The sequence below is a fragment of the Coenobita brevimanus genome, chromosome 14 (genome assembly GCF_032717465.1).
Source record: "Coenobita brevimanus isolate Jiangsu-jjx chromosome 14, ASM3271746v2, whole genome shotgun sequence".
Taxonomy (NCBI): Eukaryota; Metazoa; Arthropoda; class Malacostraca; order Decapoda; family Coenobitidae; genus Coenobita; species Coenobita brevimanus.
The window spans coordinates 2655001-2678692 of NC_136967.1; the positions used below are offsets into that span (position 1 = coordinate 2655001).

At 41.7% G+C, this 23692-nt stretch overlaps 1 protein-coding gene across 1 annotated transcript in view; it reads left to right on the forward strand.

Moving 5' to 3' along the window:
* The window catches only part of LOC145417854 (uncharacterized), a 121919-nt gene that overhangs the window by 68338 nt on the left and 29889 nt on the right, over positions 1 to 23692 (forward strand). Inside the window, exons 3-10 of the mRNA XM_080286477.1 lie at positions 9555 to 9758; positions 10881 to 11209; positions 12969 to 14002; positions 15975 to 16084; positions 19117 to 19250; positions 21793 to 21934; positions 22162 to 22417; positions 23381 to 23618. Coding sequence (XP_080142603.1) covers positions 9555 to 9758; positions 10881 to 11209; positions 12969 to 14002; positions 15975 to 16084; positions 19117 to 19250; positions 21793 to 21934; positions 22162 to 22417; positions 23381 to 23618 — 2447 coding nt within the window. The remainder of the gene's footprint in view (positions 1 to 9554; positions 9759 to 10880; positions 11210 to 12968; positions 14003 to 15974; positions 16085 to 19116; positions 19251 to 21792; positions 21935 to 22161; positions 22418 to 23380; positions 23619 to 23692) is intronic.

The window sequence follows — 23692 nt, forward strand, 5'->3', positions numbered from 1 at the left end:
CCCCCTCCTTCCCCTTTCCCTCCCCCTCCTCCCTCCAGTTCCTATACATAAGTAACTTGCGGTAGTGGTGGGGATTGTGATAGCGGTAATGGCAGTAGTAATGGTTGTAGTTGTGGTAGTTTAGGGGGCCAGGATGGTGGCGTTTAGTTGTGGTAGTTGTGGCGATGGTTGCGGTAGTAAGTGATGGTGGTAGCTGTGGTAGTGATGGTTGTGGTAGTCATGTTAGATGTGATGGCCATTTGTAGTAGAGAGAGGTGTTTGTAATAATGATGGTGGTAATTGTGGTTGATGTAGTGATGGTTGTGGTAGTTGTGGTAGATATGACGGCTGTGGTGGTCATTTTAGTACCATAATCCAATATTTGAGATATTTTTGGTGGTAGTACCAATGTTTGGGTAAGTGGATTGTGGTTGGTGATACTGTGGAAGTTGTGGTAGCAATGTTGGTAGTACTTGTGGTAGCTAATTGGTATTGATCGATTTGGTGGTACTGACGGTCGTGGAGGTGGAATGATCAGGTTGCGATGGTGGTGATTGTGGTAGCTGTGTTAGTGGTGTTGGTAGTAATGGTGATAGTGGAGATAATAATGACAGTAATTGTGTTAGTTGCTAATAATTACCTAGTGGTAGTACCGGCGATTGTGATTACTAATATGAAGTAATTGGATTAATGGTTGTTTTTTAAAGTAATGGTGCCAGTATGAGCGTAATAATGATGCTACAAGCTTAAATGATAATTTCGGCCCAAGCAATAATGATAATTATATTACTCGTATTCATAATTTTATTTGTCTGCAGGCATTGTATCTTTACAACAGAAACATGATGTAAAAAATTTTTAACAATTTTATACGAAGATTGGTAAAATGCTTATACACATACATACGGTATATATATATATATATATATATATATATATATATATATATATATATATATATATATATATATATATATATATATATATAGTGCTGTCAACTTTGACGTTGGTGATGTGTTGGGAAATGTTTTTAGTATTGTATGATAGTAATGTTGGTAGCACCGTAGTGATAGTAATGTTGGTAGTTGTGGTAGAGAGAGGCAGTAGGGAGGTCACACGAGACGCAAGCTAGGCCTACTCTCTCACTTTTTTTCTTCCCTCACCCACCACCACCACCACCACCACTACTTTCTCTTCCTCTTAGAAAAAGTGGAGAAACGCAGAGATTATCGTTACTGGTATTGTAGCATCTAGGCCTAGAGTTGGGTGACGGAAAAGTGATGTGAGAAGTGGAAATGTTGGGGAGGGAGGAAGGAGGAAAGGGATTTAAGGGGAGATTGTGGAAGAAAGAGGGTAGAGCTGGGGGGAATGTAAGGGGGAGAATGGGTAGGGGGAGGGTATAAAGAAGGGGAGGGATAGGGTAGGGGGGTTTGGTTAGAGAGGGAATGAGAAGGTAGATTTTGGGAGGAGGGGGTAGGAAGGGGAAGGCAGGGCAGTAGGAGTGGGATAGGGAACGGAGGGGTCGAGTAGCGTGGTGAAGATCAGGGCAGGGTTGGGTAGAGTGGAATGGAATTTAGAGTATACCCTTTCTCAGGAAACATGAATGCGAGAATTTTACAAAGCCTTTGCCAAAATCGGAACACGAGTGACCGTGTGAAGGATTAAGAGGTCCCCTCGGGATTCTGGACCTTCCTCCTTCCCTCTTCCGTTTTCTTTCCTCTACACACACACACACACACACACGACGCTTAAATAATAAAACAATGTGTAGCCTCTATTTATCTGTCAGTGTCCTGATATCGGTCCATATGAGGAGGGATAGAGGATGGGAGTGGCCCGGGTCGGAATGTGGGGAGGGGTTGGGAAGCCATGAAAGATGAAAAAAAATTATTTTAATTTATTTTATTGTTTTATTACTATTCTTTATGAAAAAACATAAAGTGCTTTACAATAGTATTACTGATCGAAGGATCAACAGTAGCATTTCCTTTATAAATATTCATTATATTCTAAAATTTACATTGAAAATACAATCTCTCTCTCTCTCTCTCTCTCTCTCTCTCTCTCTCTCTCTCTCTATCACTCGATATTCGTCTCCCTCATCTAAACCTTCTTCTTCACTGGTGGAATCCCCCTCCCCCCATCCCGTTAATCCGATCCCTCCTCTTCCCTATAGGTTACTCAGCTATCACTATGAAAAAACATACATACACACACACACACACACACACACACACACACACACACACACACACACACACGACGCTTAATTAATAAAACAATGTGAAGCCTCTATTTATCTATCAGTGACCAGCAGGGGCGCACCAAGGAATTTTCTAAGGGGGGTCCCCATTTGCCAGTTTCCTGAAGTTTACATATAAGTTTTATAGTTCTAAGTTATATGTATATATATATATATATATATATATATATATATATATATATATATATATATATATATATATATATATATATATATATTCTGATAGAATGTTAGATTTTTTGGTAGGTCGTCAGTTATTTAAAAAAACGTGTTTGTTTATATATATCGTTTTAACAAAGTAACAAAGAACAAGCCATTCAGTCTCAACCCTATTCTGTCCAGATTTCTAATCACGGCACAAAGACGGAGAGAAACAAGGGACAGGTGAAGTGGGAAGTCTTTAGGGATAGGGAAGGAATTTTGGGTAAGGAAATAGAGGTCACAATGGGAAACGGATTGCCGATCCCAGCTCAGGTGTGTGTGTGTGTGTGTGTGTGTGTGTGTGTGTGTGTGTGTGCAAATGTTGTGTATGTGGGCAAAAAGCTAGGTGAAGAGAGGGGATGGGGATGGATAGGAAGGCAGGAAGGATGATGTTTTGAGTTCAGGGGGGGTGGTGTGCCCAGATATCGGTCAATATGAGGAGGGATGGAGGATGGGAGTGGCCCGGGTCGGAATGTGGGGAGGGTTATGGTAAGCCAATGAAATAGCCATGAAAGATGAAGAAAAATTATTTTATTTAATTTTATTGTTTTATTACTATTCTTTATGAAAAAAAAATGTTATGAAAAAACATAAACTGCTTTACAATAGTATTACTGATCGAATGATCAACAGTAGCATTTCCTTAATAAATATTCATTATACTCTAAAATTTCCCTTGAAAATACAATCTCTCTCTCTCTCTCTCTCTCTCTCGATATTCATGTCTCCCTCATCTAAACCTTCTTCTTCACTGGTGGAATCATTCGCCACGTTAATGACGAATTCTTCGACCATGTGATTGCGCACAATGTCATTTCTGATATATTCCTGTTCTAGCTTTCTCGTATGCTCCATACATTTTTGCCAGTTTTCTGGTGTCACTTTCCTCACTGCATTTCTTGTGATGCTAGAGAGAGAGAGAGAGAGAGGTGAGGAGTGACCACCTGTCCCCTGGGAATGACCAGCCCCCCCCCTCTCTCTCTCTCTCCCTCTCTCTCTCTCTCTCTCTCTCTCTCTCTCTCTCTCTCTCTCTCTCTCTCTCAAGGTTCTGTAGTAGTGAATAATAATGTCAATGCAAAGTATAACTTAACTGTGATATAAGTATTATAAAATAAATGAAACATTGGAATATATTTATTGAGAACAACTACAAGAAGTCCCCTCGAGACGTCAGCATGTGGAACTGTCATTAATTCCCTGTGGGCCAATTAACGTTCACCTTCATACTTGTCTACACTCTTCTGCCACAATATTCGCCATAGATTCCACAATATTTCTCCTCATCTTTACTTTCCAATACAAAGCATACCATTAGTCATGATAATGATTGCACACACACACACACACACACACACACACACACACACACACATACACACACGAGAGAGAGAGAGAGAGAGAGAGAGAGAGAGAGAGAGAGAGAGAGAGAGAGGGTAGATGGGGGAGGGAGGAGGGAGACAAGAAAAAAAAAAGTTGCATCCAAAAACAGGAACCACAGTTCATATTGACCTGTGAGCATAGCGGGTCACTTATACCCATTCACTGATTGTGTGTGTGCGTGTGTGTGTGTGTGTGTGTGTGTGTGTGTGTGTGTGTGTGTGTGTGTGTGTGTGTGTGTGTGTGTGTGTGTGTGTGTGTGTGTGTGCCTCTTGCCATCAGGCCTTGTCCCTGGCCAGCCTGTATTCCCACAGGTCGTTAAATCAGATGCCTTCGGCCTTTGACAGTGACTTTGGAGTAAAATAGACGATATTCTACATTCATTTTTCCTGAGACAGACTATAGTGACTAAACAAGGGGTGGGGTAAGGAAAGAGGGGAAAGTAGATAAGTAGTTTTGGAGACGAAGGGATGAAGGGTATTGTAGGAGCAGTAGTAGTAATAGTAGTAGTAGTAGTAATAGCAGTAGTAGGAGAGAGAGAGAGAGAGAGAGAGAGAGAGAATGAAGGTTACGGTGGGTGAATCAGGAGGAGAGGAAAAACTGAAGGGAGGGAAGGAGGAAGGCCGGTACTATAGAAGGGGGGAGTAAAGGAGGAGGGAGGGAGGAGAAAGGATGAAAGAGAAGAAAGGAAAAAAGAAAAATAGGAAAGGAGAGAGGGGATGAAGAAGAGGGGAAAGGAAGTGAAGGAAGGAAGGAGGTAAGGTGAACCAGAAGGGAGGTAAATAATGGTGGAGATTGTGGGTGGAAGAGAGAGAGAGAGAGAGAGAGAAGTGAGGGGAGGGGAGCAGAGGAAGGGGAGGAGAGAAGGTACCAGGTAAGGTTGAAGGGCAAAGGTAATAAGACACTCTGGGTGGGCCTCTGTATGGTTGAAGCCTCATGTACACCATAAAACACACACACACACACACACACACACACACACACACACACACACACACACACACACACACACACACACACACACACACACACACACACACACACACACACGAAACATTACACTGAACGGATCTTGAATTTGGCTCCCTGTTATCCTGTTGTTGTTTTTCGTGGAGGGAGCAATTTACAGGCTTCTGGCTTTTGGTTCATTCTTCCTTGCATTAAAAAATAAAAAAATCGTCTGTCTTATCAGTGTTATATTCGTAGCCACTATTAGACTTAACCCTTTCAGTGCAATGACGCATTTTTTCTTGGTATATTCAGACGATTTTGTACACTTAGGAGACCTTGTATAATGAAGGGATTAGAAAATGCTTCTCACCAGTTCGAGAAATTTCCAAAGCAGTAAAATTTTGTGATGGCAGAAAGAATAAAATAGTCATCGTGCAAAAAGGGGACGAATTTCATTACAGTACCCTTACTAAAAGTAAGAACCCACTACATTGCGAAAGAACATGGATTATTATTATTATTATTATTATTATTGTCGGCAGGAGATAAAATTTAACACTTCTGGTAACTTAGTAGCTATACTTTTTTTTTTTTTCTGGTTAACCCCTGACAGTTTCTTTCACGGTGGGAGGGTTCTGTAACTATGAAACGGTTAAATAAAGCCATATCGAACCCCGCAGAATTTAAAAAAAAAAAATAGCAGGCTGAATAGAATCGTCCCGTGACCTACGAAAGAAAATGAAAAAGAAAAATGTCAGTTGCAGCGAAAGCGTTGACCTCACTCAGGTGGTGTATGGCAGTTTTTGTACTCTTGCTGCTTCCAGACGATTTTATTCGGCGTCAGAGAGCATCAGAGTCGTGAAAATCTCCAGAGCTGGAAGAAATCGTCCGGTAGCAAGAATAGGATGAAAATATATTATTATCTTTTGTAGTGAAGGAGGCGGGGAGAAAATCAGTATCTAACGTCTCCATTTCGAAGAGTCTCGCCTGAAGTGAGTAAAAGCGACTGATGGTAAAAAGAACGGAATGAAAAGAATTATATGATGGTAGTGAAGGGGTCAGAACTCGTGCGTGTGTGCAGTAGTGGGTGGGTCCAGGGCGGCGGCGGGCCACGTGGTAGTGTTTACATGAGTCAGCTGTTACCCTCGGCGTATTGTGTGCCCTGATGAATGGACCTTCGCTGCCCCCTGTGCTCCTTCATGCACTCCCTTTGTGGTACCCAAGTTTGCATGGCTTGCCTTTGGAATTTTGCTTTATTTTTCATTTTTTTATGTACTATCCCCCTTTTTTTTTTTTTTTTTTTTTTACCTGATTTTTAAAAAGTATGATTGGCTTCCGAAGGTTTTTAAAATTGTATGGCGGTAGAAAAGGAGTTACCGGAGGCTCTTTCTTTTTTATATTAATTTTAAAAGTAAAAAAGTTATTAAAATTGTATGGAGGTAGAAAGGAAGTTATGAGGGACGCTCCCATCTCCATTGCAACTGGTCTCGTATAAGCTGATTGAAGCAGTGTGGTGATTGAAGGAAGAACGTGTGTGTGTGAGTGAGTGTGTGTGTGTGTGTGTGTGTGTGCTTTTATTCTTTGTTAGTTCATATTTGAAAAGGAAATATTGCTTGAAAGTGTTAGGTTGAGACAGCGCTGCACAGAAGAATTGGAGTACCGGGTACCATTTGTTGTATTGATGAAAAACTTCTAAATTACAGGTTTTACAGGCTATAAGGACTTAAAAGAGAATGTAATGGAGGAGTGGGTTGGGAAAGGGTAAAGAAGGGGAAAGGGGATGAGAGACGAGCCAGGGAAGGGAGGTGAGAAAGGAGATGAGGTTAGGGGTGAAAAGGAGGGGTTGAGGGAGGAGAGAGAGGAAATGAAGTGAGGGATGAAATGGAGGGGGTGAGAGAGGGGAGAGGAAATGAGGAGGGGTGGTGAGGAAAGGAGTGAGGAGGGGTGGTGAGGAAAGGAGTGAGGAGAGAGCCAAGATTAGGAAATGGGTGACTAATGAGTGAGGTAAGAGATGGGGGGATTGTGAGGTGGGGGAAGTGAGAGGAGCAGTGGAGGGGTGAGGGGTGAGGGGTGAGGGAGAGGGAGAATGTCAGGGAAAGGGAGAGGGGGAGGGGGAATGAGGAAAGGGTTGGAGAAAGCTGACAGACCGACAGACCTCATTGTTACCAAGCTATACATACCCTCCCCCACCTCCCTGCATCCCCCCCCCCAACCAATTCATCCATACGTACTGTCACGCACACTCACAGTAGCACACGATTACACACACACACACACACACACACACACACACACACACACACACACACACACACACACACACACAGTCTCAAAGCCGTTAATATTCACACAGGCTCTTTAAAGATACAGAGGTTTATGCCTGTGTTTAGGGCTTGTAATTTGTCTCGTAACTATTTTGTATGTTTGGAAAGCTCAATTAAATCATGGTGAAGAATTGTGAATGTGTACATAATTAGTAGATGAATGTGTGTGTGTGTGTGTGTGTGTGTGCGCGTGCGTGCGTGCGTGTGTGTGCGCGCGCGCACCTGAGTACAGTAATTTATGTCAGGTTGTAGGTAAATAGATTAGTTAGAATATGTAAGAATGTGCATAAGTGAATGGATCTTGAATTTCTTTTTCTCACGGAAGGAACAATCCTGCGGGCTTCAAGCGTTTGGTTCCATATTCCTTCCATAAAAAATTAATAAAAAATGAAAAGCTAGAATTTGTGTTTGCATAAAAATTGATGGGCAAGTAATGACAATGCTGTTAATGAAGATAGTTATACATAACTGTAATTATAGAGGAAAGAGTGAGAATATGTTGACGGTAGTAATAATAGCTATAATATAGTACCGCCGTAGTAGTAGTAGTAGTAGTAACAGCAGCAGCAGTAGTATTAATAATAATAATAATAATAATAATTATAATGGTAGTAATAATAATAATAATAATTTTATGATGAGAGGGGAGGGGTGGGTACGCAGACAGACAGGAGCCAGCGGCAGTCAGGGCGCGAGTGGATTAGTTAGGGGAGATTGTATGAGTCAGACAGGGACTCCCACTCACACCCTCCCCCCTCCCCCTCCAACTGTCCCCTGTCACCCCGACACCCTTGTTCTGCACTCCTGACTTACCCTGCTCACTTCCTCTACATCGCTTACTTCCCCACTCTGTCTCCTTCTCCCATGTCCAAGCCCCCCCTCCAGCTGCCCTCGGTCCCCTGCGTCTGTCCCTCCACCTTCTTCTTGTCTTCCCCTCCCACCCTTTCCCTCATCCCTTACTGCCAACTCTCCCACAGTTTTCCTGGCTTCCCCCCCCCACCCCTTTTATAGTGATCCCCTTTCCCTCTCTCTTTCCTTACACCCTCTTTCCTCCAACCTCACTTTTCCCTTCTTTCCCCCTCTTCCTCATTCTCCAGCCTCTCCTTATCTCCCTCCCTGTCCCCCCCCCCCCCATTTTGCTGTGCAACCCCCCTCTCTCTTCATGCCTTTCATCAGCATCCTCCCACGTACTTACAGTCACTCATTTTCAATCACACCTTAGTCTACTTCTGCTTGAAACCATTTCTTCTCGCTACGCTAATTTACTACCACTTCATTACAAACACCCACCATTCCCCTATCTCCGTCCACTTACTCCCATCTACAGACACTTCCTTTCCCTGTATCCTCTTTCTTCCTCTTCTTGCTTGTTCTCTTGAATCGATCCCTTTCAGCAACCCAACTCACTTCCACATACCCCACCCATGTGTTATCACTCTCGTCTAGCTCCCCACTGTTGTCACTTTCCTTCCTGAAATTCCCAGGTAACCACCCTATTCAGAATCCCCCCCCCTCCCTTTTTTTCCAGCTCCTCTCACCCTTTTCCAACATCTCCCCCTTTTCCTTACATTCTGCCCACTTTTGTCTCCTTTCCTTTTCTCCTCACTTCTCCCCATCTTTTTTCTCCCTCTTCCTCTTGGTCTTCCTCTTCATCTTGCATCCTTCTCTCATTCTTTCCCCTCAGTGCATTTCCCTCTCGTGTTCCTTCTTCCCTCACTTCCATATTTCCATTGTTTCCCTAATCCCTCTTTCCTCGTTCTTTCTCTGTCACTCTTCTTCCTCTTTCCCACCCCCATATCCAGCTGACAGTTCATGTGATCCAATACCCACACCCTACAAATATTACAGTTACCCTCCATACATGTTACTAGGCTACTGTTATAGTGTAACTTGACCATTTCACTATGATGATGTTTTGCATACAGTATTTAATTAAGACATGTAGTTCGTTAAATTTCTTGATCGAGTAGATGAACGAGTATCTTGTATAGATGTTTACTGCCATACACATATTTTTATTTCAGCAATGCCATTTATAATCCATGTACGGTATATACCCAGGGTGGTAATGGTAGTGTGTGCTGTCAACAGTTCAGTTATAACTTCTTACATATACAGTATTTCCTTTGCATTTTGGTTTGTTGTAAGATGCCAGTGTTTTGAAGGCTTTGATAGTTTGTATCAGTTCACCAGGCATGATATTTGATAATTCTCATACTTTTATGCTTTCTTTGTTTCTAGATCTTACCTAACCCCATTTAGGTAGGAATATTGGTTTAGATGATGATGATCATAGTGATGGTGATGATGATTCACTGTTCCCATTGTAGTGTATAGATGACTTAAGAGCGGTATACTTTCCAGTACTAACTGTGTTCATTTCAAGCTGTAGGTAAACAGGATACTGTACTGTACTGTATTACACCACCCTGTACTCACCTTAGCTGTTTCTTCTGCAGAACACTACCATGCCCATCTGCTGTGAGTGCCTAGGTACGGAGAAGAGCGTTAACGGAGGGTTCATCCACTGCGGGGTGTGTGGCACCTCCGCTCACCCCAAGTGCTTACGCCTCGACCCAGCCGCCTCCGTCAGATTACAGAAACAAGGCTGGCACTGTGAAGACTGTAAACAATGCATAGTGTGCAGGAAAACTGGCTCTGAGGTTAGTGTGTGCCTGTTTAAAGTTGTATAATGTACAGGCTGTCCCTGTTTTATGAATGGTTGACATGAATTTTCGACTTCATGATCTAGTACGTTCAGTACGGTATTCGATAAATTATGTGAGATATTCAACACTTCATTATAAAATGGCCTTGTGTTAATGATTTTGCCCAACTGTATGCTAATGTAAGTGTTCTTGACATATTTAAAAGGCATGATAGTCTTGGCTAGGCTATGATGTTTGATTGGTTGAGTGTATTAAATGCATTTTTGATTTACAGAATATTCCACTAATGATCAGTTTCTTGGAACGTAACCCGATCGTAAGGCAGGGACCACCTGTATTTTTAGGTCTGATGATGCAGCAGTTGATTAGCTACTTTACAACAAAATATACTTTGTACATTTGTATTCTGAGTCATTATATAATAATAATATAGCTTTAATCTGTAATGAACCTGGCTCAGATTTTTTTTTTTTTTTTTTTTTCTGCACCTGTATAAAGAGGTAATCTCTCATATTTTATTAGAAGTTTAGAATATGTTGATAGTGTATTGTTATACCAATACAGTATCAACATATTGTTATACCAATACAGTATCAACATATTCTAAACTTTTAATAACATATGAGAGATTACCTCTTTATACAGGTGCAGGAAAAAAAATTAAAAGAAAATAATAAAAATCTGAGCCAGGTTCATTACAGAATAAAGCTATATTATCACTATATAATGACTAAGAAAACAAATGTACAGAGTATATTTTGTTGTAATGTAGCTAATCAACTGCTGAATCATCAGACCAAAAAATACAGGTGGTCCCCGATGATGCTGATGATGATGATGATACTGTATTGGTATAACAACTCGAAAGGTGCATATGTTTGCTTAATAAGAACAGACAGTGATTTGGTGTTGAAACATCCTTTCACCAGTGGTATTTGATTTCATTCCAGTTTATGGTTGTATGTTACAGGTGGTAGTGTATAAGGAGTAGTGCTTTCATTCCAGTTAATAGTTGAGTGTTACAGGTGCTGTTGGATCAGGAAAAATGCTCATTTTCATTCCAGTTAATCACGAGTAATGCCAAGTGTCATTCCATCAAATTGTTGTGTGCTACAGGTGTTAGGGAGCTTGGTGCTGTGTGGGACGTGTGATGAAGGGTACCATGTAAGATGTATATCGCCACCTCTGGAGCAACGTCCCACCTCCCCTGCCTGGTGCTGTCCCCAGTGCACTTCCCCTTCCCAACCCAACAATAACAACGTCCGTACTTCGCCTGCTGCCATCCCGCCTGCCCCCACACCACACGCAGACCCCGACGCCTCAACGCCCCTCACCTCTGCTTCCGCTGCCAACAGGAAAGGCCGGGGGAGATCACGGAAAAGTCTTCAGGACACAACTGTTAGAAGTAGAAAATACAGCACCTCATCCTCCAGCTCCTGTTCTAGGCGAGTAATATGCTGTTTTTTACTATTGTCCATTAAACATCAGTCTCCCATTTTGTACTTTCTTTTTGCTTATTTCCCAGAGTGCATTATTCTGTATGCACTATTCTTCATAAATTTTGTTGATCTCAGGCACAAGGAACCATAGTAAAGAAAGATCCTATTACCTTTTTCAGTCTGAAACAAGACAGTTGAACTAGTAATTGATGTTGGTGATGGAGTTAGTTATTTCTTAGATTTGCCATTAATGGCTTTGATGACATATTACCACTTTATTTTTGCCAGGATGATGCGTAAATAATAATGGTTTTATGTTGCAGGAAGGTCTTCTCATAGTTTCTGATGTCGTAATCTTTGGTTATATAATTTAGTCTGTGTTTTATTTTGAATCATGATTTGATATGTTGTGGTAGGTGGTGGCAACCATCATCCACTCACTAGATGTAGAGCTGCCTACTTCTTCCTTAGCCTTTATCATTCTATTTCTGTGTCTGCCCTCTTCTCTTCATATTTCTCCCATCTTTCCTGTCACTTCTTATTGCTTTTCTTTCCTTTACAGGTGGCTTTACGTTGAGTGACAAGCCAAATGGTTTCCTGTAAGCCAAGAAACCATTTACTACACTGGGTGGTAACCATATAACCAACCCATACGTGCTCCCTACGTGTCAACAAGTGGGTTGGTGGAGGATTAGTGCCCCTCCACATAAAACAAATAACTCAAAGTCAAATGGCCAACCCTTACAGGATTGTGGTGTCTGGCAATAGATAAATAGATAGATTTGAGATGTAGAAGTAGCGTGTTATTGGTATGGCGCCTGGTGGTTTTGTGAGTAATTATTGTGCTCCAATCGTGAAGGTTTATGTCCAAGGGGTGGTTGGGGTAGATTGCTCATGTAATGCTACTCAGGGATGAGTGAGGCTGGTCACTCTCATCTTAAATGCCGGGACCAACTGCCTAGCCCCGGGCTCCTACGCTCCTCATGGGGCAGTGTTGGATTGGATGATGGATGAATATCTCTCATGAGATTGAACTGTATGATATGTTTGTCTGTTGCAGTGTATTATGTCTCCACGCATGTAGATCCCTGAATTAGCCATTATCATTAACCCTCTCAGTAAAATTACAGCCTTAATATTGTATTCTCACAATCACGAAACTGATGTACTCTCATAGGAAGAAGCTGCTTATAGTGATGTAGTTCCATTCTCCATTAACCTTTTCAACCTGGGGACATTTTCTTAAAGCTGAAACTGAAGAACCTCATGGCACCGGTTAGAGTAAAATAAAAACAGTGCCCTTGGGTTGTACGGATTAAATATGATGGTATTTGAGACAAGCAGTACATTTATCAACATCATCATCATCATCATCATCATCTAATCCTGTGTTGTCCCTTGAAGAGTATAGAAGCCCAGGGCTAGGCAAGTTGGTCCTGACATATAAGATGAGAATGACCAGCCTTACTCATCCCTGAGTAGCATTACGTGAGCAATAAATCTCAACCAGTCCTTGAATATAAACCTGCAACAGCTCAATCCGATTGGAGCGCCTTAAGTACCCACTAAACCACCAGGCACAACAATTTGGTTATATGGTTATCACCCAGCGTAGTAAATGGTTTCTTGGTGTTCAAGAAATGACACCAGTATTTCTGAGAATTAATGTCATACAGGAGGCCCACCACGTTGCTTACACTTGTGAAACATGCTGATGAATGATGATGATGATAGTGACTGTTAATGCCATATTTATATATTCTAGATCTGCAACCCGGTGGCCCAAAAAGAGTGAAAGCGAGGCAGTGAAGGAGACAGGCAGCGACTCAGACGACAGTGAGGGTATGCATGGCCAGTTTGGGTCTCCCAAGAAACTCCATAGTGACAAGTTATCTAAAGAGAAGGCTAAGTTTTTCAAAAGAAGTTTTTGGGAGAAGGGCAGATTTAAAGCGGCTAAGAGTGAAATACGGGTGGAATCTCATGTTAGCACAGGTTTTGGGGTAAATAGGGTGATAAAGGATAGTGCCAGTGCGCGTGGAAAAGTTGTGAGTTTGACTGCTGAGGTAAGCTCCAGTGAGCCAGACACATCCTCAGAGTCAAGCAGTAGTGATGAATCTGGTGCTGAGCTACCCCAGGCCGCCCCCAGGACAGCCGGGCAGGAGGGGCACAGCCCACCTCTGCCCACTGATCAGGCAGTAACCCAGGGTGCTACAGTAGGCAAAGTTCCTGCTAGAAAATCTGAATCTCTTAGTGAGGGTGAACTTGACTCTGGAAGTGGTACACCCCATGAGGAGCGCAGTTCCTCTTCAACCAATTCCTCAAGTGCCATGTTGGCTTCAGGGCACCTGCGAGGCCTGTTTGATGGGCTCAGTCACTTGTACACTCCCTATGACTCACGGAAGAGGCCGTTGCAAGGACGACCAAAGTGTAAAGGACCAAAGAAGCTACTCCAGTTGTCAAGAGAAGGGGAAAATCCCCCAAGTGAAGCTGGTGTAGAGAGTAGGGCATTACCAGAGACTAGTGTTGAGGGTCTGATACCCAACAATGTGGAGTGTAGTGGGTCTGGGAGTGGGAGGGGAGAGGAGGGGGGTGCGTGGTCAACATGGACGGCCCAGAGGTGGGTAACCACTGGTGCTGGGGCCAACCCTGCCGGCCCAAGTGGAACCCCCTCAACATTGGCCCCGGCCACCCCACTGGCAGCCAGCGTGGGTGGCCCTGGCTGCCAGGCTCCAGCAACAGATGGACGTAAATGGAGGAAGATGAGAACGGAGGGCTACAGCAGCCACACTGGGGGTCAGGGTAAGGCACTCTGTGGACCGTGATGCTGTGCTGCCACCTTCCCGCATCACACTCTCACCCTTGTAATGCTTGCCTTTCCTTATGCTACTGCTACTGCTTCTGCTTCTGCTAGATGTCTTAAAATATCAGTAGCTTTTGCATGGCTGGCTTTCTGTGTCAACACCTCCTTATTTCAAGTCTTTTTCAAGCTTTATATTTTATGTGTGCTTTATGTATATTCTTTCTTGCACATTTTCTCTTGCATATATATTTCTCACTTGTAGTTCTCTCAAGTTAGACTGAACATCTGCACCAGATGTTTCTTTATGTATCTTGGTCACTTGTTCAAACAAGTAAAATAGAATAATTAAAATGCAGAGGGCACTTTATTGTTGTAATATACACCTTGTACTTCAGTTTTCAGTGGAAAGGTTTCCAATTTGTATCATTTAATGAAGTATGGAGGTTCTGCTGCTGCATTTTGTCTCTTCTGTATTAAAACATAGGCATAACCTATGCCATTGCTTGACTGCTTCTGTGCATGCTAAAAATCCTAGGTATGCATGCAAATGATAGTTATGAATTCTTGGTCGAACAACTTGCATGCTGATGATGATGATGATGAATAGAATTATTTGGGGTTTGAACACTTCCACCTTCCTTCATAAAACCATTTTTCATTTGTTTTGTTTTTTTAAGCTTCTAACTCTTCCTCTCCTGTGGTTGTAGTGTTATGTTATTGGCAGTTATCTTCAACGGTTACCACGAGAGTTGCCCCGGCATAGCTTTGTACCCATTGGCAAACTTTATATGGGAGTTTTTGGCTGGGAAGAAGCAGCCACCAGACTGTCCAGGGGGCGGCTTGTCGAACGGGGGAATCTGGCCTATCTGACACCACCAGAATAAACAAACATAAAGCAAGGACTCTCCTATATCTTAACCAAAATTGAGGGTCGAGGTTGTTGCGATCCACCTGTACATAACCGGGTAGCTTCTCATCCAGCTGAGGTAGTTGGGCTAGCGGCGGTGTGCTTCCCTTTAGTGCCCCGGGTGAGGCTGCTCGGCCCGCTGACTCACACCACCACACCACCTCTTAACCATGTATTATTAATATTAATACTCCATTAATATTAACCCTCTCAATCTGATGATGTGTTATATATTTTGTACCTGTAACCATTGGATAATTTTCTTCTGCTTTGGAGAGACATCTGCAAGTGAAGGAATTGGAAACAAACTCCATTGACCCAAATTGCAACAAGAAGTCTCCCTTGAGCTGAAGAAAATCATCTGGTGGTATCGAAGGTAAAATAATAAATGGCACCATTGTAGTGAAAGGGTTAATTGTCGTTTTAATGCATTTACTATGTTAGTTTAAATTTATTGACCCATGACTTAGCCATTACTAATACTTCAGGTTGTTTGTTCTATCAGTGAATTATCTTACAGTTACATTATGCACTCAGATAGACTGTGTAGATGTATTTTGTAACAGTAAGTGTAGCTTAGTTGTTATCTTTTATGTAAGAATCCAATGCCATTAATGATACTTGTTTGTCTTTAGTGCTGAATATTAACTGTGCGGACAGTATGAGTCTGTGTGGTCAGTGTTTCACTTATAAGAGACATGATCCTTTTAATGCCTTCAGTGCAGTGGTATCAGTTTTTAGTTTATTTTTGTTATCTCCAGATGACATTCCTCAGTTTGGGGTAATCATTTAGAATATAACCCTTATTTACCCTCCTTCACTCTGAGGAGGCTTCCCTAAGCTTAATAAAACCATGTGGTGATAGCAATGTTAGCTGGAAAAACACGTTACTGGACTCATGAGGTTAGGTCATGTATTGGTATCTGGTTCTCGTCAGTGTTGAAATATTAACCACATGGACTGAGCTTGTCCGAATGGTCACTGTTTCACTTATAAAGGAGACATGAGCTTTAACTTTATAGGTGGAGGAGAGGGTGATGGTGAAATGTTGCTCTCCCACCCAGCAGTGGAGGAGAGAGTCACCATGGAGAAGGTACAGCGACACACACTCCCTCCTGGGGTCACCGAGAGAGACCTTGAGATTTTCAGAAAAGCTCAAGAAAAGGCATCACAGGTAGGTTCAGATAAATGTTGGAGGAACTGTGTTAGAGCTGGGATATTGGGACTTGAATGGCAAATGAATTTTTAGCACATATCATTAAGGCTCAAGAAAAGGCATCACATGTAGGTTCAGATTGATTTTTGAGGTCTGAGGCAGAGCCAGGATTCTGGGGTATGAGTAGTGAGTGAATGAGTGACTGGCCATTCCACTAGGTATTCTGGACATAGGTTTCCCTCTGTCATTCCTTCTGTGCTAACTGTCCTCACCCTATCCCTATATGGGAAGAGAGGTCAGGATCATGATGATGATGATGAAATGTAAGGGAAGGAATAGAGTTAATTTTTTGTTTGTGTATAATTATATATATATATATATATATAATATATATATATGGAGCCTCTGTGGTACAGTGGTAGAGTGTGCGTTTCTTACACGGGTGAGCCAGGGTTTGCGCCCCGCCAGGGTAATAAACTTTGGAAGTGTTCACCCGGCCACGTATTGCATTGGCGAACAGAAGGGGTGCTGTGGTTGAACCAGTGTCGCATACTATAAAGTATTGTATGCTTGTTCCCAGTCCGCTTGCGCGGGCAGTTTACACTTGGTTCACAGACTACACACACATCCAAAGACACTCCAACACTACAATTACACATACAAGCACTTCTCACCCTACATACAATCTCTGCCAGACAGCCTAAGCCACTTGGTAGAGATACATTGGCTGTATCATTCCAACTTCAGTTGGGATAGGCCGGTCCTGCAGCGGATACTCAAATGGCTGATGATGATGATGAAGATGATATATACACATATATATAATCATCATCATCCAGACCTCCTTTCCCACCCATGGGCAGGGTGAGGAGTAGCATTGTCCAGACAGCACAAACTTGCCCAGTCCAATGGGCCACGCTTCCATTCGCTCCTCATTCAAGCCCCTGGAATCCTGGCTGTATTGGATACACCCAAAACATTCACTGCATTCTGCAGCTTCACACAAACGTATCCGATACATACAGTATACTGTATGTATATATATATATATATAACAACCCTCTGCTATCACGCGTTCAGCTATCACGCTTATCTGCTCTCACGCACACATCAAATGCACAACCATACATGCTATCACGCACCCCAAGACTGCTATCACGCGTCAAGTTTGAAGACAGGCAAAGTGAAACTTACTCACACGGCACATCATACGAGGTTTGCAGAGGATACGATGGTTAATTGGAACAGTAACGTGGTAAAATTCCCGATTATAGCACGGGCATTTGGAGTGTATCTGAACGGATTCCTGCCAAGGACACGACGGGCAAAACAGTGACCAAAACCCATTCGGCTCGAAAGAATATATCATACTACAGCATTGAAATTTAGCCTAACACTGAATACTTATTAATATTGTATTTTAGAATAAAGATCAATCGTTTTGAAACCCTTATAAAGAGTTAATATTTCTTATGCCGAAAAAACTGTGATGTCGATAAAGTAATCATGTGTTTAAACTGAGACGGGGGTCTGACGACAGTGTGAGGAACGTGTGTGATAGCGTCCAAGTTTTGTTCCACTTAAATGTTCCTCAGCCATTCCTGATATAAGGTACCATGTGATACCCCCTTTAGCTGTGGACACTAAAGAAATGGAGACAGCCAGAGAGATCTGGCGGCAACTAAGCCACTTCCAAGCCTCCATCAAACCACCCAAGCCGTAATCCTTATAAAAGTTTGATGGCCTTTTATGTTGTTTATTTATTCATTATACTGGTATTATTAATATAATAATGCTTTATTTCGTGTTAGAGGAGAGATTGGCAGGAAATCGTAGGCATAAAGTGGTTAAAAGTTAGAAAAATGGGCCACCGAAAAACCAATTAGAAATTTTCCCATTGATTGTTCAGTTCAGTTATCGCGTATTCAGCTATCATGCGCGTTTCCTGTGACCAATTAGGCGCGATAGCAGGGGGTTGAGTTATATATATATATTTATATATATATATTCTTTCCTCTTTCTTCTGCCAGCGGGTGACTTTACACTCCCTCCTGTGTCTTTCTTTCCTTCATTTTTTACTCTTCCTTCTGCCTGTGGGTGACTCTACACTGAGTGACAAGCCAAATGGATTCCTGTACACCAGGAAACCATTTACTATGCTGGGTGGTAACCATATAACCAAATTTTGGCTCCTGGTGGTTTAGTGGGTAATAAAGGTGAAGGTTTATATCCAAGGGGTGATTGGGGTTTATTGCTCACATAATGCCACTCAGGGATGAGTGAGGCTGGTCACTCTCATCTTAAATGCCAGGACCAACTTTCCTAGCCCCGGGCTTCTATGCTTCTCATGGGGCAATATAGGATTCGATGATGGATGGATGGATATATATATATGTCATATAAACCTATCTGAGTTGTTTGTACTTGCCTTCCAGGCAATTTTAATTGCTTTAAGAACTTAATTAATCTTTTCAGCAATATGAAGCCTGTATTTTTACCAAGACTAGATGTTTTTATGCATCTCACGAAAGACTTATTCAGTGATTGATAGCTCGTATTAAACTCTAAGGTGTATGCAAGATTCATCACCCCATCATAAGGTGGGAAAAGAGATCTGGATGATGATGATGATGTGTAAGGCTGTGGAATGAAAAAAATGTCTTTGAAAAGCTAAGTTTGTTTGTTTTTGGTATGTTCCTTGTTACTGAATGAACAGAATATTTCATATATAATTATAAACATTGTATAAATCAAATATTCTTAATGAGTTGGCTGGAGGTCATGGTTCTGTTACAGTTTGTCCAAAATTTACCAGATTTTTCCATGAGATTAAAAGTTGCACTTTCATGGTACATACATCTTTGGCATATTCTTGGCAGCGCCTGTACCTGATATTTGTGGTTTTCAATCGTTCAGCCTTAGCCAAGGGAAAGAGGGAGGGGATGTCAGGATTTCACTTAACACATATGGTTTTAAATTACCCATCGATAGATGGGGAAGAATAAAGGTGATGATGATGATGATGATTTATGTACCCTTTTGCTGTGCAGGAGATGGACAAAAACAGAAGCACAGTGACTGAACGAGATCCCTTCAACATGTCCCGGTGTCCTGCCAGTATTGACTTTGGACAGTATGATATTCAAACTTGGTACTCTGCACCCTATCCTCAGGAGTATGCTCGGTAAGCACTAATACTGTAATGACTTTGATTTACAGGATGAGTGTTACATTAGTGCTTTCTTTGATCCACTGTAAGTCATCATTGTAAGTTGGGTGTGTTTAAAATTGGAAAATTTTCTTTTGCAAATCATATCATAAATTGAGGGAAACTAGCAAATTAGCTTTATTGGTAGTGGTGAAATTGTGATTGCCATTCATTTTACAATTTTTGATGGCCGTAATACCAAAATCAGACATAAAACAAGGTGACATACAGAGAATTGAATGTCATTGTGCAGGTTTCTTATTTTCCAGGCATGTCAGTTCTTATGGCAGCAGAGCTGGTGTAGAAAGTAAAGCAGATATACAGTAATTAGTATATGGTAGTAATCGCAGCTCATGTACATTAGTTGACTCAGTGTTGTATTTTAATGAAGATCATACTTGCAACAGTAGAATAGATGTAGGTCAAACATATATTTTATTAAGAGAAAGTAAGTTACTTATTGTGCAGTACAGTAAATCCTCATTTTATAGTACAGTAAAAGTCCTGTAATCTGAATGGCAAGGGACTGAGGATCTTTTGAACTGTTGTTTTTTTCAGACTATTGAGAGGAACCTCTGAAAATATTAGAAATATGTACATGGTCATTAGCACCTTCCAGTTCGGTGATACTACAGTATTTTCATTCATGGGAAAATTCGAAAACGTGACCAAATAACGCTTAGAAAAAAAAAGTGGGATAAACAGTTTTATACAATAATCCCTCTAATATCCGAACGCCCAATATCCGAACATCCCCACGAACTAGACATAATCATCCTGGGATCCAATATTCCCAAAATGGGCCAAACAACGCAAAAAAATCGAAAAAATCTGACTTTTTTCCCACCCATAATTTGAAATTGCCGCCTGGTGCCAAACAGCTGTTACACCATGGTCCTTTCACCCCTTCCTTCCTCCCCCCTCCCCCCTCCCCTGTCAGGGTTGCCATTTGGTATTTTTCATTACCAAGTGTGGGCCAATTTGGTAATGAAAAATTCGTTTGGTTATGAATCAGAATAATGCATTACCAAATGGATTTTTCACATGTATGAGGATACACAGGATGGAGATGGTGGATTGTTTGCTCTCTCTGATTAATGTGCTACCCTACATAGCGTGAAAATAATCACCATGGTGTTAATTATAAGGAGAGTGATTACATGTATTTCCACTTGTATATATAATTAGTGAAGTAAAGATAAATTTGGTAATGAAAGTTGAGGAGATTGGTAATGTGGCCGTTGTGATCTGGCAACTCTGTTACCCCGCCATCATCAACAGTCACAGTCTAACTCCGATTGAGAGCAGATGCTCATAGCAGTGCAAGCCACAGGTGCTTGTTTTTTGTGAATAAACTGCAATGCCTCACCACTAGAACACACAGGAATTTACAGTGTTGTGCAGTGTTAAGAAATTAGAATTTAGAGTGCAGAGGATTAACTGTGGACTGCAAACTGGCAGTTCAAACCAGTCCAGGAGCCAGGGACTTGTAAGTACCCAGAATGTTTAATATTGTATAAACTCACCTCTAAAACCTCATTTTATGGTTCTTTTGCATTTATTTCAGTCTTTTATGTCCCTTATTGATGTGATTTGGATCTTAAATAGGTGCAATGCATGTCCAGAGGGAGTTGTATAGGTGGTTCTCTGAGTTAGGGTCCATAAGTACAAGTCCTTAAGCTGGGGCCCAATATCCGGATAGGACCACTATCCGGACCTGCCTATGGCTCTATTACGTCGGATATTGGAGGGATTACTTACTCTTTCAAATTACACTCATCACAACTATTTTACTTTATGCAATGTCACTTTCTTTTTTCTTTCATCTTATTCTACAAAGCCTCGGCTTTCAGACAGTATAAATACAAATCCGCTAATCCAAATATTTCTTGGTGAAAAATGATTGGAAAAGAAAAACTCGAGCATGCAGCAGGATGGGAGGGAGGGAGAGCGGGAAGGGGATGAAGGCTGGAGGGTTCTGGTGTCTGAAGGGGGGTCATATCTTGAGTTTATCAGTTATTGTCACATGCTTTCGTTTAGCCATTTTCTTTCCACCACGAGTAGTAGGTGTGGGAGCCATTGCTACTTTGTTGCAGTCACATATTGATCTGAAAATTGAGTGGAATTATCGGAATAGCGTCAGACTGGGCACAGGTATAAACTGAAAGTGGTCATCCTTCCCGCTTGCATCTACTCCCTGCTGCTAGTGGGATTTCAGTGCTGCCTTAAAAAATTCCAAGTATTGGGATAATCTGATTATTGGTGGTCAGATTAAAGGACTTTTGCTGTATATTGCCCCACACCCCCATCTTTAATACAGTTACATTCATGGTAAATTACAAAAAGATAAACTGCTGAGGTTCATTTGCCAATTTTTATGGCTGAATTACCAGTTTCTTCCAATGTATGGTATTGGTTGAACAAGTAAAGCTGCACTCATTTTTCATTTGTTGTTACTTGCATTTTCAATAATATCCACATGTTCTGCCTTGTAATAGCTCATTGTGGTTTGTTGCAGGTTAACCAAATTGTTTTTATGTGAGTTCTGTCTGAAGTACATGAAGAGCATCTCCATGTTGGGACGACACCTAAAGAAGTGTAGGTGGAGGACACCCCCAGGGACGGAGGTGTACCGCAAGGATGGCCTCTCAGTGTTTGAAGTAGGTTTTATGGATTAATGAGATACTTCAGCATATTGCTAGGATCTAACCCACTTTTGTGCTTAACATGCATAGTCATCCTTTCTCATTACCTGCATCAAAACATATTCCAGGAACATAATTCATGCTGAGGTTGAGATTTTCTTGTACACTACATTGTGGAATGTCTAGCCAAGCTCAGAAAAATATTGTAATTCAGAGACTAATACTTGTTTGTATGTTTTCAGGTGGATGGTAATGTTAGCAAGATCTACTGTCAGAACCTGTGCCTGTTAGCTAAGCTCTTCCTAGACCACAAAACTCTGTACTACGATGTGGAGCCATTTCTTTTCTATGTCCTCACACGCAATGATGAAAAAGGCAGCCACCTGGTGGGCTATTTCAGTAAGGAGAAGCTGTCTGCTCTCAAGTACAATGTTTCTTGCATCATGACCATGCCTCAGTACCAGCGGCAGGGATACGGTCGTTTCCTTATTGACTTTAGTAAGTGGTAACATGTAGTTTTGTGCTTAGTGTGGAAATTATGCTGTGTATGGATGCTACATACTGTACTGTATATATTTGGGATGGACGAGTAGATACATAATGGCATTTTTTTTTTTTTAATGCAAGGAGGAAGAAACCAAAGGCCAAAGTCCGCAAGATTGCTCCTTCCAAGAAAAAAAAACAAAACAAAATGAGATAGCCAAGTTCAAAATCCTTTCATTTCATGATGCCTGGACACACTGCATTGAAAAACTGGAGATCATAGGCAGTAGGAAATGAAGGAAGACCGTTCCAAAAATTGACCTGTTGCATACATGAAGGACTGGGATTAATACTGTAGTTAACTCTTAAGTTAGAGAATAACTGTAGATAGAAAAGGGATGAGAATTAGCTGCTAGACGAGTGCTGTGGGCCTGCTTTAGTGGTGGAGGGATACAAATAGACAGTTCAGAAGAGCGGTTATCCATAAAGGTGTAAATCTGAGGGGCAGATGGGGTTCATTGCTCACATATGCTGCTCATGGGCTAGCAACTGGTAGCTTGTCTTTGGTGTCAGGAGTGTATAGCATACCCCTGACCCCTAGTCTCCTGATGGAGTAATAAACAGTTGGATTAGATGGGATGGAGTTAAGAAGTGTAACTACTTCAGCCCAAATGCTATCCAACAAAGAATATCCTTAAGTAGAGAGACTTAAAAGCTTAAGTGATAATTCAGTGAACTTATGACCCATATCTCTGCTTTCTGATTCAAGTTTCTCCCTGTTCTTTGTTTTCTTCCTGTAATTTTGTCCTAACCATCTCATGTATAGTGGTAAATAGGATGAAAGGGTTCTGTAGTAGAAGTCTTACATAAGAACATAATCTCTGCAAAATAAGTAGACATATTCTTCTCAGATGCATAGGCTAAGAATCCCCCCCCCCCCAATCCCTTCACGCCCTTAATTTTTCATTATTTCATCAGGTTACTTACTATCAAAACGAGAGGGTCAGCCTGGCACACCGGAGAAGCCTTTGTCTGACCTTGGTCGGGTATCGTATACAGCATACTGGAAATCGGTGTTGCTAGAGTACCTGTACAGTATCCGCACACAAAGTACCTTCAGTATCCAAGAGGTGGTCAAGGAGAAGGCAATGTATCCTGCAGATGTTGCCTACACACTTAATATACTCGGCTTCTTCAAGAGGGACGTTGCTGGACAGTTAGTACCAGTTTATAGTGTACTATTTTGCCAAAACCAAATTATATTGTAATGCTTAACAAAGAGCTCCTGTT